The sequence below is a fragment of the Tachysurus vachellii genome, chromosome 4, assembly GCF_030014155.1.
Source record: "Tachysurus vachellii isolate PV-2020 chromosome 4, HZAU_Pvac_v1, whole genome shotgun sequence".
NCBI lineage: Eukaryota > Metazoa > Chordata > Actinopteri > Siluriformes > Bagridae > Tachysurus > Tachysurus vachellii.
Genome location: NC_083463.1, coordinates 31,654,615 through 31,670,037, shown reverse-complemented (window position 1 = coordinate 31,670,037; position 15,423 = coordinate 31,654,615). Strand labels below are relative to the sequence as shown.

The 15,423-nt window shown below is 44.3% G+C and overlaps 1 protein-coding gene across 2 annotated transcripts; it reads left to right on the top strand.

Moving 5' to 3' along the window:
* Positions 1-366: 366 nt before the first annotated feature.
* ical1 (islet cell autoantigen 1-like) lies at positions 367-14,175 on the top strand. Of its 2 annotated transcripts, XM_060868966.1 has the most exons (17): positions 367-521; positions 911-971; positions 1,891-1,928; positions 2,020-2,173; positions 5,768-5,840; positions 6,955-7,078; positions 7,331-7,529; positions 8,224-8,349; positions 8,723-8,821; positions 8,926-9,011; positions 9,236-9,285; positions 9,365-9,430; positions 9,707-9,937; positions 10,698-10,991; positions 11,423-11,524; positions 11,625-11,741; positions 12,742-14,175. In XM_060868966.1, exons 3-16 carry the CDS (start codon positions 1,915-1,917, stop codon positions 11,738-11,740), a joined length of 1,734 nt encoding a protein of 577 aa, XP_060724949.1. In that variant the 5' UTR covers positions 367-521; positions 911-971; positions 1,891-1,914; the 3' UTR covers position 11,741; positions 12,742-14,175. The 2 variants fall into 2 exon arrangements, with proteins under 2 accessions (XP_060724949.1, XP_060724950.1); XM_060868967.1 differs by lacking the exon at positions 9,707-9,937.
* Positions 14,176-15,423: the final 1,248 nt, after the last annotated feature.

The following is a 15,423-nucleotide window of genomic DNA, read 5'->3' as shown; positions in this document are numbered from 1 at the left end:
TATTGTATAGAATTTGTAGAGATACCTACATCTCAGAGATGATATTATTGTATAGAAGGTGTAGAGATACCTATATCTCAGAGATGATATTATTGTATAGAAGGTGTAGAGATACCTATATCTCAGAGATGATATTATTGTATAGAAGGTGTAGAGATACCTATATCTCAGAGATGATATTATTGTATAGAAGGTGTAGAGATACCTATATCTCAGAGATGATATTACTGTATAGAATTTGTAGAGATACCTATATCTCAGAGATGATATTATTGTATAGAAGGTGTAGAGATAACTTGTTAAAACAAAAATGACATTGTTAATTGGATTTTTATTAATGATTCTCCTCTGCGCATGCGCAGTTTTCGCCTCTGAGAAGTGACGCGCGTGCACGCTCCCTGTATCCTGCTGGACTGTAAGCCAACGTCAGCGGCTGTGAGGAGAAACAACACGGAGTCTTCACGTCGCTCAGACCGGCTCATTTTGCATGAAAACGACGTGGGGAAGGGGGGAAAAAACGAGTAAGAAATTCACGTCTGTATTTATTTTCCCTTTGGTTTCGTTCGTGACGTGTGAGACGTTAAACCTCTCCTTGAGGGAACTAAACTGTGGATGATATGTTGATCGCCTTGGGCTTGATCCCAAATCTACTCCATTCTCCCTACTTAGGCGCCCTTGATAGCGTCATTAACAATGGCGGCTGCTCACTATCTAGTGCACTTCGTTTATAACACATAGCGGATAGGGACGCAGATCTAGTTTTAACGCTTTATCTTGTTTTTAATGTATTTATTCGTGAACGCTTTATGACTACAGCTCACAGTTTGTGACTTTGTAGATGTTTATTTCCAAATAAGATGAATAAAAGTCAGATATTTTGTTTTGGTATTTGTCTAATTTCCTCTCACAGTCCGAGTGAGACAGGTGTCCTGGTGGAGAAGAGGCCATTTGTGTATGTAAGGCCTTGTGAGGTAAATAACAGTGACACACTTACAAACAAACTCACTTTATTTATCACTTATATCTCTTTATAATCACGGTTTATCTGTAAATGTCATGTTTACGGGTGTAAATTGTGTGTATAACAGTGTTAAGTCTTATCCAAGTCAACAGCTGTTACTGTTTTTTTTTTCCAGCTGTGTTTTTATTTTTATCATATTTTTGCTAATTAATTAAATAATTAAATACGTAATTAACGCTCTATGAACCTCATTATTTGGTATATAACGTGTTATTTAAAGTCAAGTGAATAATGTAGGAATTGCTGTGTTTTATTCTCTTTTATACCACAATACTTTTACAATGATTGTCTTTTTATTTATTTTTTTTTGTGGAGGAATATCACTTTTTTTAAAAAAATTCAAAGTATTTATTTAATATAAATAATTATAAATATATATATATATAAATATTTAAATAATCATTAAATTAATTTAATTAACTAATAAATAATATAATAATAAAAATAAATAATAAATAATATAAATAAATAATCTTAATTAATATACATTAATATAAAGCAGCTGTTATATTTGTCAGTACTAACGAATCGATGCGTCGTATAACGTTAAGATCGGGACCGAGGTGTATGAATTGTTTTTGAGTACAGATGAGTTTAAATAAAACACAAGTAAAATGTCGGCTAGAAAAATTAGGGGATTAAAAAAAAATCTGGGACGATATAATCTGCGGTAACGTTTACGTTTACCTCGTGTGCGGATATTAATCAAATTATTAAACGTTCGACTTAAATCATCTGCATTCGTTTTTTCTTGCTGTTTAAAATGCATCGAAGATTTTTGGTCCCTTTCTTCTATTCAAGGAGAAAATATTTCCTGTATTATTTATGAAGCGTTAGTTATATTATGGTAACGTGTTCTCTGTTTGCAGGACCGAACAGACGATCCGAACACCATGGATAGTTTTGGGTGTGTGATGCACAATTTCTTTCTGTTCAATGAAAAAAATAATCCATCGTGTTCTTGTTGTATTAAATTCGGCGTCTTCCCGGTGTCTCAGGTTCTCCAGTTCGGTTCTGGGCGAGGACCGCTCTGTCATGGCTCGCATGCAGAAGAAATTCTGGAAGACGAAGCAGGTGTTGATCAAGGCGACAGGGAAGAAGGAGGACGAGCACGTGGTGGCGTCGGACGCGGATCTGGACGCGAAGTTGGAGGTACGGGACAAAGAACGAGCCGACGTGGGCTAGTAAATTGATGAGGGTTTGCTAATGTTTTTTTTTTTTCTTCCCAGTGTACATATACTCACTAATGCAACTATTTAATGAAACTAAATACAAATTTAAAAAAGCGCTGGAAAGAAAATAGACCACTGATGAAAAACTCTGAGAATAGAGTATCAGGACATCATTTATCAAGATACTTATATTATAGCATCATTTCGCCGTTGTTAGGAAGTCGATTGGGTTTCCAGGCAACCAAAAGCTTTCAGTTTGCTCGGTGAGTTCGCTGATGGATTTATCATTTGTGGTGCAGCAGGATGTGTGTGTTCTGGATGTGTGTGTGAGAAAGCTGGACGAGACGCATAGATAGACAGAATGGAAAGAGAGAGAGAGATGAAGGAAGAGACGGAGGAGCATAAACGGTTTTATCGCTCAGCATCTCCTCTGATTTTCAGTTGGATTTTTTTCACAGATTGATCTGTCTGTGTCCTCTGTAACGAGGACGAGGCAGCGTCTGCTCTTGTCCTTTCTTCTATTTATACAGTTCATAACGTGCTCGTATTTGCTAACAAATGAAGTCTTTAATGTCAAGCGACGTATCTGCTGCAAAAGAAATCATGGTTGCTATGGTAACGCTATATTTAGACACGTCTAGTTACCCTTCTATAAATAGCTGACAAAATGATGAGACGGTATGAGGCAAATCTGGAATATGATGTGGTTATTTTTTTTACAGTTTAAAACAAAATAATCACTTGAACACCCTTTATATAGACTTACCACAAGTAAATGAATGTCTTTTCCCTTTATATCTTGTTTCAAATAGCTCAAAAAGGTAATTTTATTATTCTGTAATTGAAATTAAACAAATTATAAACTGAATAAAATGTTTTTTTTTTAATTGCATCAAGTTACACTTATTGTTTAACATTATTTAAGTATGAACCTTCTCTGTTGAGAGAGGGTTGTGTGTGTGTGTGTGTGTGTGTGTGTGTGTGTGTGTGTGTGTGTGTGTGTGTGTGTGTGAGAACCTGAAGAGAGAGTTAATGAGTAACATGGACACACCAAGGCGTGTTGGTGTAACATACTGCATGATGGATATGAAGTGTGTGTGCCTGCCTGAGTGTGTGTGTGCCTGTGTGTGTGTGCCTGCCTGCCTGTGTGTGTGTGTGTGCCTGCCTGTGTGTGTGTGTGTGTGTGTGTGTGCCTGCCTGCCTGCGTGTGTGTGTGCCTGCCTGCCTGCGTGTGTGTGTGCCTGCCTGCCTGCGTGTGTGTGTGCCTGCCTGCCTGCGTGTGTGTGTGCCTGCCTGCCTGCGTGTGTGTGTGCCTGCCTGCCTGCGTGTGTGTGTGTGCCTGCCTGTGTGTGTGTGCGCCCGCCTGTGTGTGTGTGCGCCCGCCTGTGTGTGTGTGCGCCCGCCTGTGTGTGTGTGCGCCCGCCTGTGTGTGTGTGCGCCCGCCTGTGTGTGTGTGCGCCCGCCTGTGTGTGTGTGCGCCCGCCTGTGTGTGTGTGCGCCCGCCTGTGTGTGTGTGCGCCCGCCTGTGTGTGTGTGCGCCCGCCTGTGTGTGTGTGCGCCCGCCTGTGTGTGTGTGCGCCCGCCTGTGTGTGTGTGCGCCCGCCTGTGTGTGTGTGCGCCCGCCTGTGTGTGTGTGCGCCCGCCTGTGTGTGTGTGCGCCCGCCTGTGTGTGTGTGCGCCCGCCTGTGTGTGTGTGCGCCCGCCTGTGTGTGTGTGTGCGCCCGCCTGTGTGTGTGTGTGCGCCCGCCTGTGTGTGTGTGCGCCCGCCTGTGTGTGTGTGTGCGCCCGCCTGTGTGTGTGTGTGCGCCCGCCTGTGTGTGTGTGTGCGCCCGCCTGTGTGTGTGTGCGCCCGCCTGTGTGTGTGTGCGCCTGCCTGTGTGTGTGTGAGCCCGCCTGTGTGTGTGTGCGCCCGCCTGTGTGTGTGTGCGCCCGCATGTGTGTGTGTGCGCCCGTCTGTGTGATTATGTGCGCCCGCCTGTGTGTGTGTGCGCCCGCCTGTGTGTGTGTGCGCCCGCCTGTGTGTGTGTGCCCGCCTGTGTGTGTGTGTGTCCGCCTGTGTGTGTGTGTGTGTGTGTGCCCGCCTGTGTGTGTGTGTGCCCGCCTGTGTGTGTGTGTGTGTGTGTGCCCGCCTGTGTGTGTGTGTGTGTGCCCGCCTGTGTGTGTGTGTGTGTGTGCCCGCCTGTGTGTGTGTGTGTGTGCCCGCCTGTGTGTGTGTGTGTGTGTGTGCCCGCTTGTGTGTGTGTGTGTGTGTGCCCGCCTGTGTGTGTGTGTGTGTGTGTGTGCCTGCCTGTGTGTGTGTGTGTGTGTGTGTGTGTGCCTGCCTGTGTGTGTGTGTGTGTGTGTGTGTGTGCCTGCCTGCCTGCGTGTGTGTGTGTGTGTGTGTGCCTGCCTGTGTGTGTGTGTGCGTGTGTGTGTGTGTGCCTGCCTGCCTGTGTGTGTGTGTGCCTGCCTGCCTGAGTGTGTGTGTGTGTGCCTGCCTGAGTGTGTGTGTGTGTGTGTGCCTGCCTGAGTGTGTGTGTGTGTGTGTGCCTGCCTGAGTGTGTGTGTGTGTGTGTGCCTGCCTGAGTGTGTGTGTGTGTGCCTGCCTGAGTGTGTGTGTGTGTGCCTGCCTGAGTGTGTGTGTGTGTGCCTGCCTGAGTGTGTGTGCCTGCCTGTGTGTGTGTGTGTGCCTGCCTGTGTGTGTGTGTGTGCCTGCCTGTGTGTGTGTGTGTGCCTGCCTGTGTGCCTGCCTGTGTGCCTGCCTGTGTGTGTGTGCCTGCCTGTGTGCCTGCCTGTGTGTGTGTGCCTGCCTGTGTGTGTGTGTGCCCGCCTGTTTGTGTGTGTGTGTGCCTGCCTGTGTGTGTGTGTGCCTGCCTGTGTGTGTGTGTGCCTGCCTGTGTGTGTGCGTGTTCCAGGTCATAGTAGGTACACTTTTTGTGCTTCCATGGAACATGCTGTCTATTTTAAAGCCTTGCCAACATTCATGACTCATTTATAGCAGTTCCGTTACTATCCGAGTTGAATTACATCTTGACCTGGAGCAACACACACACACACACACACACAAAAAAAAAAAAAACTCTTACGTTTGTGAAATAGAATATTTACTTGATACCATGACAACAGGACACGTGTAATCCTCACAGGTGGTGAAATAAGAGATGATGTGGAGATGTGTGTGTGTCTGTGTTAAATTTTAGCTCAGTTGACACAACCATCATGAACATTGAAAAAAAAATCCATCATGTGTCCTTCAAATCCGAACATTTATTAATAAAAGCTGTATATTTCAGTCCCTCAGACGAACACAAACGTTGATCTTTCAGGTGGTTTGTCAGCGTTGTGTGTGTTTGTACAGCAGTGTGTGTGATCACCACCTCTGTTTGCTGTAATGTTCATTAGAATAACACACTGTTAAAGCATGTGTGTGTGTTTTGGACACATTGAGGAAGTATACATGACAGGTCTTTACTGTGTGTGTGTGTGTGTGTGTGTGTGTGTGTGTGTGTGTGTGTGTGTGTGTGTGTGTGTGTGTGTGAAAGACAGAGACAGGCAGATAAACAGATTTAATGTCCACTTGTTTTTGTTTCCACAGTTTTTTCGTTCGATACAGATCACATGCACAGAGCTGCTGAAAATGATAGAAAAATACCAGCAAAGGATCACACGTGAGTGTGATATATATACACACACACACACACACACACAGACCCCTCCGCCAAACTACACACACAGACCCCTCCGCAAACTACACACACCCCTCCGCCAAACTACACACACACCCCTCCGCCAAACTACACACACACACCCCTCCGCCAAACTACACACACACACCCCTCCGCCAAACTACACACACACACCCCTCCGCCAAACTACACACACACCCCTCCGCCAAACTACACACACACCCCTCCGCCAAACTACACACACACCCCTCCGCCAAACTACACACACACCCCTCCGCCAAACTACACACACACACCCCTCCGCCAAACTACACACACACCCCTCCGCCAAACTACACACACACCCCTCCGCCAAACTACACACACACACACCTCCGCCAAGCTACACACACACACACCTCCGCCAAACTACACACACACACACACCTCCGCCAAACTACACACACACACACACCTCCGCCAAACTACACACACACACACACCTCCGCCAAACTACACACACACACCTCCGCCAAACCACACACACACCCCTCCGCCAAACTACACACACACCCCTCCGCCAAACTACACACACACACACACACATCCGCCAAGCTACACACACACACCTCCGCCAAGCTACACACACACACACCTCCGCCAAACTACACACATACACATACACACACACACACCCCTCCGCCAAACTACACACACACCCCTCCGCCAAACTACACACACACACCCCTCCGCCAAACTACACACACACACCCCTTCGCCAAACTACACACACACACCCCTCCGCCAAACTACACACACACCCCTCCGCCAAACTACACACACACCCCTCCGCCAAACTACACACACACCCCTCCGCCAAACTACACACACACACACACACACACATCCGCAAAGCTACACACACACACACACCTCCGCCAAACTACACACACCACCGCCAAACTACACACACACACACCTCCGCCAAACTACACAGACACGCACACCTCAGCGAACTACGCCCACGACTGTATCGTGTTTTAATGTCGTCCAAGTACGTTATTCCGTAAAAGTCTAACGGAAGTAAGTCGTCACTTATCTGATGTTTGACCTGCAGGTCTGTCTCAGGAGGAGAATGAGCTGGGATTGTTCCTGCGCTTCCAGGCAGAGCACGACAGGACTAAAGCGGGAAGCATGATGGATGCCACAAGCAAGGCCTTGTGTACCTCTGCCAAACAAAGGTATGTACTCTCACACACACACATAAACACACACACAGAGCTAGCTGTTAGTAAAGCTCATGGCCTTTAAAACCGGTCAGAACAAGAACATACTTGTTTCCCCAGATGTTTTGTGCCAGCAGATAAAATGATAAACTAATTGATGTTTTTGATTATTTTTCTGTAACAGCATGACACCATGAGTATATTGTGTATTCAGTACGACGTTTGCCCTCCACCACACCACACCACACCCCCTCCCTTCCCGTGCAGGTTGGCTCTTTGTTCCCCACTGCAGCGGATGGAGCAGGAGATGGAGACGTTTCGGAGGAGGGCCATCGCCGACACGCTGCTGACCATGAGCCGCATGGAGAAGGCGAGGACGGAGTACCGCGGCGCTCTGCTCTGGATGAAGGACGTCTCCCAGGAGCTCGATCCCGACACCTACAAACAGCTGGAGAAATTCCGCAAGGTCAATAATCTCGCGATCTCGTTTCAACAAGACGACATTAACCCCTGACATTGACTCCGATGCGTAATAAGTCCTTATGTCCACTACATTTAAAGGTCACTAATAATTGTCTATGCAGTTAAACGAGTATTAACGGTTATAGATGTTTAAGTGTTAAATGTAATGTAAGTCAGACTGTGAGAATGAGACGCTATAAAGAGAAAGCAACAGCCAGGTGGTGTCGAATATCTCCATCTGAAGTCCTGCTAATAGGACAGGGTGGTGGTTTGAGAGGGAGGGCTTCCCTGGCTGGTCTCTGATTTCCTGACTGGCTGCTAGTACAAAGGACAGAGTAACCGAAACCTACGTTCACATAGCGCGCACACACACACACACACACACACACACACAGAGACAGTCTCGGTGGGTCAGACACACTGGCGCTTTGTCTGCTATACATCGATGCTAAATATGTGTTCAAACTTCTCACACACTTTTTTTCTTCTGTTATGAGTCCATATTGAATAATAAATTATGTGACAAGGAAAAAGCTCAACACAAAATGCCCTTTGTTAAACCTGAGACATATTAAAGGATGCTGTGCATAAGTATTTACTCCCCTTGATGAACTTAGCTGTCCAGTAACCTAGTATCCAAGCTGTCTCTCTATACAATATAAAGCCTATACTGTGTGTGTGTGTGTGTGTGTGTGTAGGTGCAGGCACAGGTGAGGGCAACGAAGGTGCACTTTGATAAGCTGAAGACTGATGTGTGTCAGAAAGTGGACATGCTGGGGGCGAGTCGTTGCAACATGCTGTCTCATTCTCTCTGCACTTACCAGGTATCCGAACTGTACCGATTCATTCACCGATTCACGAATCGAGTCATTCAGCGATTCAAAGATTCAGTCATTCAGTAATTCGTTAAAATAATCATCCAACGTTTATTTAGGAATTTACCAGTTCAGTCATTTATTAAATCCTTTATATAATAATCCGCTCATGATTCGTTAGTTTCTTCACGGTTTCACCGATTCATTCAGTGAGTCTTTCATGAGACTTTCATGTCCTGATTACTTTCCTCTTTCAGTCTACTCGACAACCAAATTTTTTGTGTTTCTATAAACAAATATTTTATTTATAGCTCATTCTCACAGTACGTGGGCGCGTTTGTGCCGAGCGTGATTGTCTTTCTCTCTCTCTCTCGACTGTTAGACGACACTCCTGCAGTTCTGGGAGAAGACGGCAAGCATCATGTCTAGCATCCACGAAGCCTTTAAGGGATACGTGCCGTATAACTTCACCACCCTGAAGGTCTTTTTTTTTTATTAAGCCCAAATCTGTGATAATGAAACGCCATATAAAGCACAGTGTGTATCCATGATATCTATGAAAATGATATCTACTGTGTGTTGCAGGATTTAAGGGACCCGCTGGAGCACCTTTCCGAAGGTCTGTCACTGGAGGACGACCAGGATAAAGACGAGCAAAAGAATGCAGACAAGTAAACAAAATACAAATGAACACACTGACACTATTTGAGCAATGTTTCTGTCTTTCGAGATAAAGTAGATTCTGCGTCACTCTCGCCAATGGCTTACTCATATCGGTGTCAGAGCACCATAAGTCCACTTGTTAAATCATCAAAACATTCAACTAATCACTCGTATGTCCCTCCTTGTGCGAACCGGTGATTAAACAATCTGTTCATGTATTTATTGTAAACAGTCTTGTGTCACTGGAGGAGGAGAACTCGGGAAAATCAGCACTAGAAGCCGGTGTGTATCGTTCACAATTCCGTATCAGTTTCTGTTCTGTAAAAACCTTTAAAAGAAACTAAATGTTCTTCTGTTGCAGGTTCTCTCACTGGTGTTGATCAGGACAGACATTCTGAGGGCTCATTAGCAGCCAGTTTAGACTCGGGTAAGAACATAAAACTAGCAACAAACTGTTCATCTTCTATATATAATGTTGTAGTACTGTGTATAACAGCGCTATTTTATTTGTAGATCATTACATTGAGTGTAAAGTTTATGTATGCTGTGTTTGTGTAGCAAACCAGAAAAAAATTATGCATTATTGGCTCCTTTTTTATTAAGTTTTGTTGTTCGGTAATTAATATGTTTGCATAATTATTTTTTTTCTTTTCCATTTAATGGATGTTACAGAATTCTGAATTTGCCCCTATTTGTGCTACAGCTTTGTTTGAGCCCTCAGGCCCCGTCGGCACAATCGCCACAAACGATGACCTCTTGCTCATGACCCTTGACCCTGAGCCTGACCCCACCCTGAGCCATGCCATGACCCCGACTCTGCCTATAACGTGGCCTAAGAGCCACCCAGAGGCCTCATTGCTCCCGGATGTCCAGTTGGACGTGTCTCAGGGGCAAAACATGGAGTCCTTTGTTACAATACCACTAACTGAGAAGGGTATAAACTCTGAGCCAGCTTGTTCTTTTGCCCTCAGACCTGTGCTTACCTTTAGCCTTAAACCTGTCTCTCTACACTGAAAAGCAGCGTCCAGCTCTCCTTAAAGTACCCCAGCTCTCCTTAAAGTACCCCAGCTCTCCTTAAAGTACCCCAGCTCTCAGAAATGGTCCATTCTGTTTATATGACTACTCACTTACTCAGATTGTGATGTCACTAAATAGATGTCATGGCTCTAGACCAATCATGTGCAATATGCAAATTATTTTAGTATGTAGAGTATTTCACAGTGCTGGTGAAGTCTTGATTCTAATTGGTCAGCCGACCGTAGCGAAGCTACAGAGCACAGGTTTATATTAGCAGTTTATATTATTTTCCTAACCCTCTCGAGAAGCTGGGGAACTTTAAATCTTTCTGTTGTTCTGTCACTTTTTCACTATGACCGAAGAGCTTAAATTTCCTCACTCTGGCTCTTAGGCTCATGTCCAAACTTCCTCTGTCTTTAAAATAAAATGTTGAGAGAAACATTTCCAAAACATTCTCCATCCTCCTTTGGAGACGTCTATAACGTGATCTTTTTCCACTTTGTCTTTATTTGCTTTATTCCTGCTGGGTTTCCGCTCTGCGTTTATTTCTTAAAGAACAACTTCACTGTGTCCAGCAGCCGGTGAGGCAGAATCAGTGTGAGACACAGGAAAGAAAGAAACAAACAAAACGGTCTGTTGGAGTTGATTTATAACAGGCTTTATTTTTCTCGCTCCAGTCGGCAGGGATTTGCTTTCGGACCTCGTGCTGCACTCTGACCTGGAAGAAGGAGTGAGAGGTGATCTGTCCTTCCTGCAGGATCTGCTGAGCCCCGGAGCCTCCAGCGGAGCAGATGACTTCAGTAAGGCGTGGCAGGACGCTTTCGGCTGCTTCGAAGCCCCTGCGAATGTCCCCCGTTCCACACACACTGCTGCAGCGAGCAGCACCAATGCACCTCGCGCTCCCTCACAGCCCCCGAGTCCCACCGGGTTCCTGCCTTCACAGCTCCTCGACCACAGGCTCAGTACCACCGGTTAGAGTCCTCGACAACACACACACACACACACACTCACACACACACACACACACAGCCACCTAGTGGTCCATTTATAAATAAATTCTTCCACATCTTGGTATATTTTCTCATTTCTGTAAGATTCTTTGTACGTTTTATTTGTAGTGAAATGTGGCTTTTAAAGACATAAAATATAATAACTGGTTTTAGCTCATGTTTATTTTTTTATTTTTATTTTTTACATTTGTTACATAATTAAAATGATCAATGCATATACTAATTAAATATTTTTAAAAAATACCTAAATTAGTTAATTGTTAGGCAGTTTGTAGTAATTATTATTATTATTATTATTGTTGTTGTTGTTGTTGTTATTATTATTATTATTATTATTATTATTATTATTATTAGTTAGTTAGTTCACCTTTTTTCACTCCTTGTTAAATCAGGATGGATGACTCCTCCCATGTTGCAAGCTCCTCCCCTTCAAGCTCCACCCACTGATGATCAGGTCCCGGCTGCACAGAACAGCTCCAGGACACTGGATAACGGTATGCATGCTTTTAGATCTAGAAATAAGTGTTATTTAATTATTATTATTATTATTATTATTATCATTATCATTATTATTTTTATTTTTATTACCTGTAGCTCCTAAAGGTGGATCTCGGGACATGTCTGCATGGTTTAACCTTTTTGCTGATCTGGACCCGCTTTCTAACCCTGATGCTATTGGACGAAGTGATGAAGAGCTGCTAAATGCCTGAGGTGCGTGTGTGAGTGAGTGTGTGTGTGAGTGAGTGTGTGTGTGAGTGAGTGTGTGTGTGAGTGAGTGTGTGTGTGAGTGAGTGTGTGTGTGAGTGAGTGTGTGTGTGAGTGAGTGTGTGTGTGAGTGAGTGTGTGTGTGAGTGAGTGTGTGTGTGAGTGAGTGTGTGTGTGAGTGAGTGTGTGTGTGAGTGAGTGTGTGTGTGTGTGTGAGTGTGTGTGTGAGTGTGTGTGTGAGTGTGTGTGTGAGTGTGTGTGTGAGTGTGTGTGTGCGAGTGTGTGTGCGAGTGTGTGCGAGTGTGTGTGTGAGTGTGTGTGTGAGTGTGTGTGAGTGTGTGTGAGTGTGTGTGTGAGTGTGTGTGTGAGTGTGTGTGTGCGAGTGTGTGCGAGTGTGTGTGTGCGCGTGTGTGCGCGTGTGTGTGCGAGTGTGTGCGAGTGTGTGCGAGTGTGTGTGCGAGTGTGTGTGCGAGTGTGTGTGTGAGTGTGTGTGTGTGAGTGTGTGTGAGTGTGTGTGAGTGTGTGTGAGTGTGTGTGAGTGTGTGTGTGAGTGTGTGTGTGAGTGTGTGTGTGAGTGTGTGTGTGAGTGTGTGTGAGTGTGTGAGTGAGTGTGTGAGTGAGTGTGTGTGTGAGTGAGTGTGTGAGTGAGTGTGTGAGTGTGTGAGTGAGTGTGTGAGTGTGTGTGTGAGTGAGTGTGTGAGTGAGTGAGTGTGTGAGTGAGTGAGTGTGTGAGTGAGTGAGTGTGTGAGTGAGTGAGTGTGTGAGTGTGTGAGTGTGTGAGTGAGTGTGTGTGTGAGTGTGTGAGTGTGTGAGCGAGTGTGTGTGAGCGAGTGTGTGTGAGCGAGTGTGTGTGAGCGAGCGTGTGTGAGCGAGCGTGTGAGCGAGCGTGTGAGAACTCATTGTCTGAACAAGAGCTAACTTGTTTTGCAGACTTGTGCTTTTTTGGTAACTACAGTTGGATACAGTGTTCTATTCCTTACGTATAATATATATACATATATTTTAGGAGAACAGAAGAAAAAAAAAACAGCTGGATATTCTTTGTGCTGAGTCCCACTGAGCCAAGGATGGAGCCTGGAAAACCTGGATCAGCCTTTGTGTGTGTGTGTGTGTGTGTGTGTGTGCGCGCGTGTGTGCGCGCTCATAGAATTACATATTAATCCGCTTTGCATTTCTTTAGCAAGTTTTGTTTTCTGTTTTCTTCTTTTTTTAATAAAGAAACTGCACTGTATGTATATTGTACACGAAAGCCACGGAGGGATGTGGAGGTGACGACTGTAATTCTACACATGAGCGAGTTTCACGTGTCTGTAAATAATCAAACACTGGAATGTTTTATAAATCAGCTGTAGATCATCAGACAGACGCGTTTCTGTCCGTGTGAAACACTACGCTCACTACGCTGTGCACGATTACAGAAAAACAAGTGAAAATCAGGGATTTCTGATTAAAGTCTCAGCACGAGTGAATCCCTGATTATAGCTTTAAATAAAAGATATAACAAGAAATGTATGTATGCTGACGTGGCACAGTATCTGCGTCCGAAACGAGATTTTTTCTACTTATTAACCCTTTAAAGTCTAATAACCTGCTTTAAAATGCGTACACGGAGTTCAAAGGGTTAATTAGATATGTGTGTGTGTGTGTGTGTGTGTGTGTGTGTTTGTTGTATTTTGTATTATATCTAAATTTGTTATTTACAACCAGCGCGCTCCAGCAACCTATACGTTTGAGTGCAAATGTTTGTGCCCCCCTTATCACTAAATAAACTGATAGTAAGGAAATGAAATTTCATGTATTTACTGTAGTGACTTCATCTGTGAAATATCACATGAATGTAGTGTGTAATAATGTCGTGTATTAATGTTAAGAAAAAAAAAAGCTAAAAACGGAAATATTCAAATGAAAAGAAATTAAAGGGGCACAAACTTTTGCACTTTTGACCTACGCGTGCAGGCTTTTTATCCTCTCCATGCACCTAAATCCACCCTGTTACGTGTGACGCTTTTATTTGACGTCTGATTATCTAACGGTTGTAAAAGTATTAGCACCCATCGTCTACGGTTTTCAGGCTTTCGCTTTTACAGATGCGTGCAAACTGATCTTACATTCCACTTTTGCCTGAATGCACATCAATGCTTCTTAACTCTGATATTTAAAAGAAAAAGAAGAAGGAAAAAAAAAGATTTCTACATTGCCTTGCACTTTTGATTGTGTTAAAACCTTTCCGACTTCATAAAGAATGTACACCACACCGCACCGTTCACGGCTGCGTTCGACTCGATTTATTTTATGCAATCGTCGATTTATTGTTATCATTTTTTTTTTTTGATCGATCATGTAACAATTTACAATGTTATGGACAGATGTGATCTTTACAGTGATTGTACTCGTGAGACTGACGGCCGACCAGACGATAAAATAAACTCCTTATATTTCACCAGATTGTTTCAGATGTTTTTTTTTTTCTTTCTATCTTTTTTAAACAAAATTTTGCAGGAAGTCATAGTTTCCCGATGGAAGGCTTTTAGGACGTAGCTTTTGCTCTCGAGGAGGATTCACACACACAAAACAGTACTAGATGCATCATTCGGCTCGTTTGTGTGGTAAGAACCAACATCCACTTCATTAAATATTCTAATTAAAATGTTTAGTTATTTTTCTTAAGGCAGTACACAAGTTTTTCCACCTATAATATAATATCCGACTCTCGTTAAAGGAAGAGAAGTGAGTGTCACAGTATGATGCGTTCGTTACAGTATTAAGATGCTACGGTTGTTTCCTCTCGGGACCTTTCAGTTTGCCGTCTCTTCGTAAACGTTGGCGTCGTTCCTGTTTATTCGGTTTGTCCAGAGTCACTGGTGCACTTTCCATCTCCATTTTTTTTTTCTCAAGTAAAACCAAATTCTGGTTGGAAAAACATCCTTTCATTAGTCATGTAATCTATATTTCTAAGCCTTAGTCTGTTTTTAACATCTACATAATATAAATGAAAAGAAATCACCATTTTCTTGTGTATCGACGATGACGCGTATCAACGTCTATTTCAGCTGACGCTATTTATCATGTACTTTAATTCTACATATGTTTCGATTCTGTTTTTTGAGCACAAACGTTACGTTTATGTCCTCAAAGTGATCGGGTTTAGTGCATTAGTCACTTTCTGACAAGCAATACAAATTTTCACAAAACATCTGGATGGAAACATCTTTCCTCCTCTGTTGTATTTCTCAACACAGAAAAATCCTCCCTCTCTCTCTCTTTCTTCTTCCCTCTCTCTCTGTCTCTCTCTCTCCCTGTCTCTCTCTCTGCCCCCTCTCTCTTTCTGCCTCTCTCTCTCTTTCTGCCTCACTCTCTGCCTCTCTCTCTTTCTGCCTCTCTCTCTGCCTCTCTCTCTTTCTGCCTCTCTCTCTCCCTCTGTCTCTGTCTCTCTCCCTCTGTCTCTCTCCCTGTCTCTCTCTCTGCCCCTCTCTCTTTCTGCCTCTCTCTCTGCCCCCTCTCTCTTTCTGCCTCTCTCCCCCTTCCCCCTCTCTCTTTCTTCCTCTCTCTTTCTCCCTCTGCCTCTCTGTCTCTTTCTGCCCCCCCTCTCTCTCTTTCTGCCCCCCCTCTCTTTCTGCCCCCCTCTCTCTCCCTCTCTTACTCTCTTTCTGCCTCTCCCCCCTCTCTCTTTCTGCTTACCCCCCCTCTC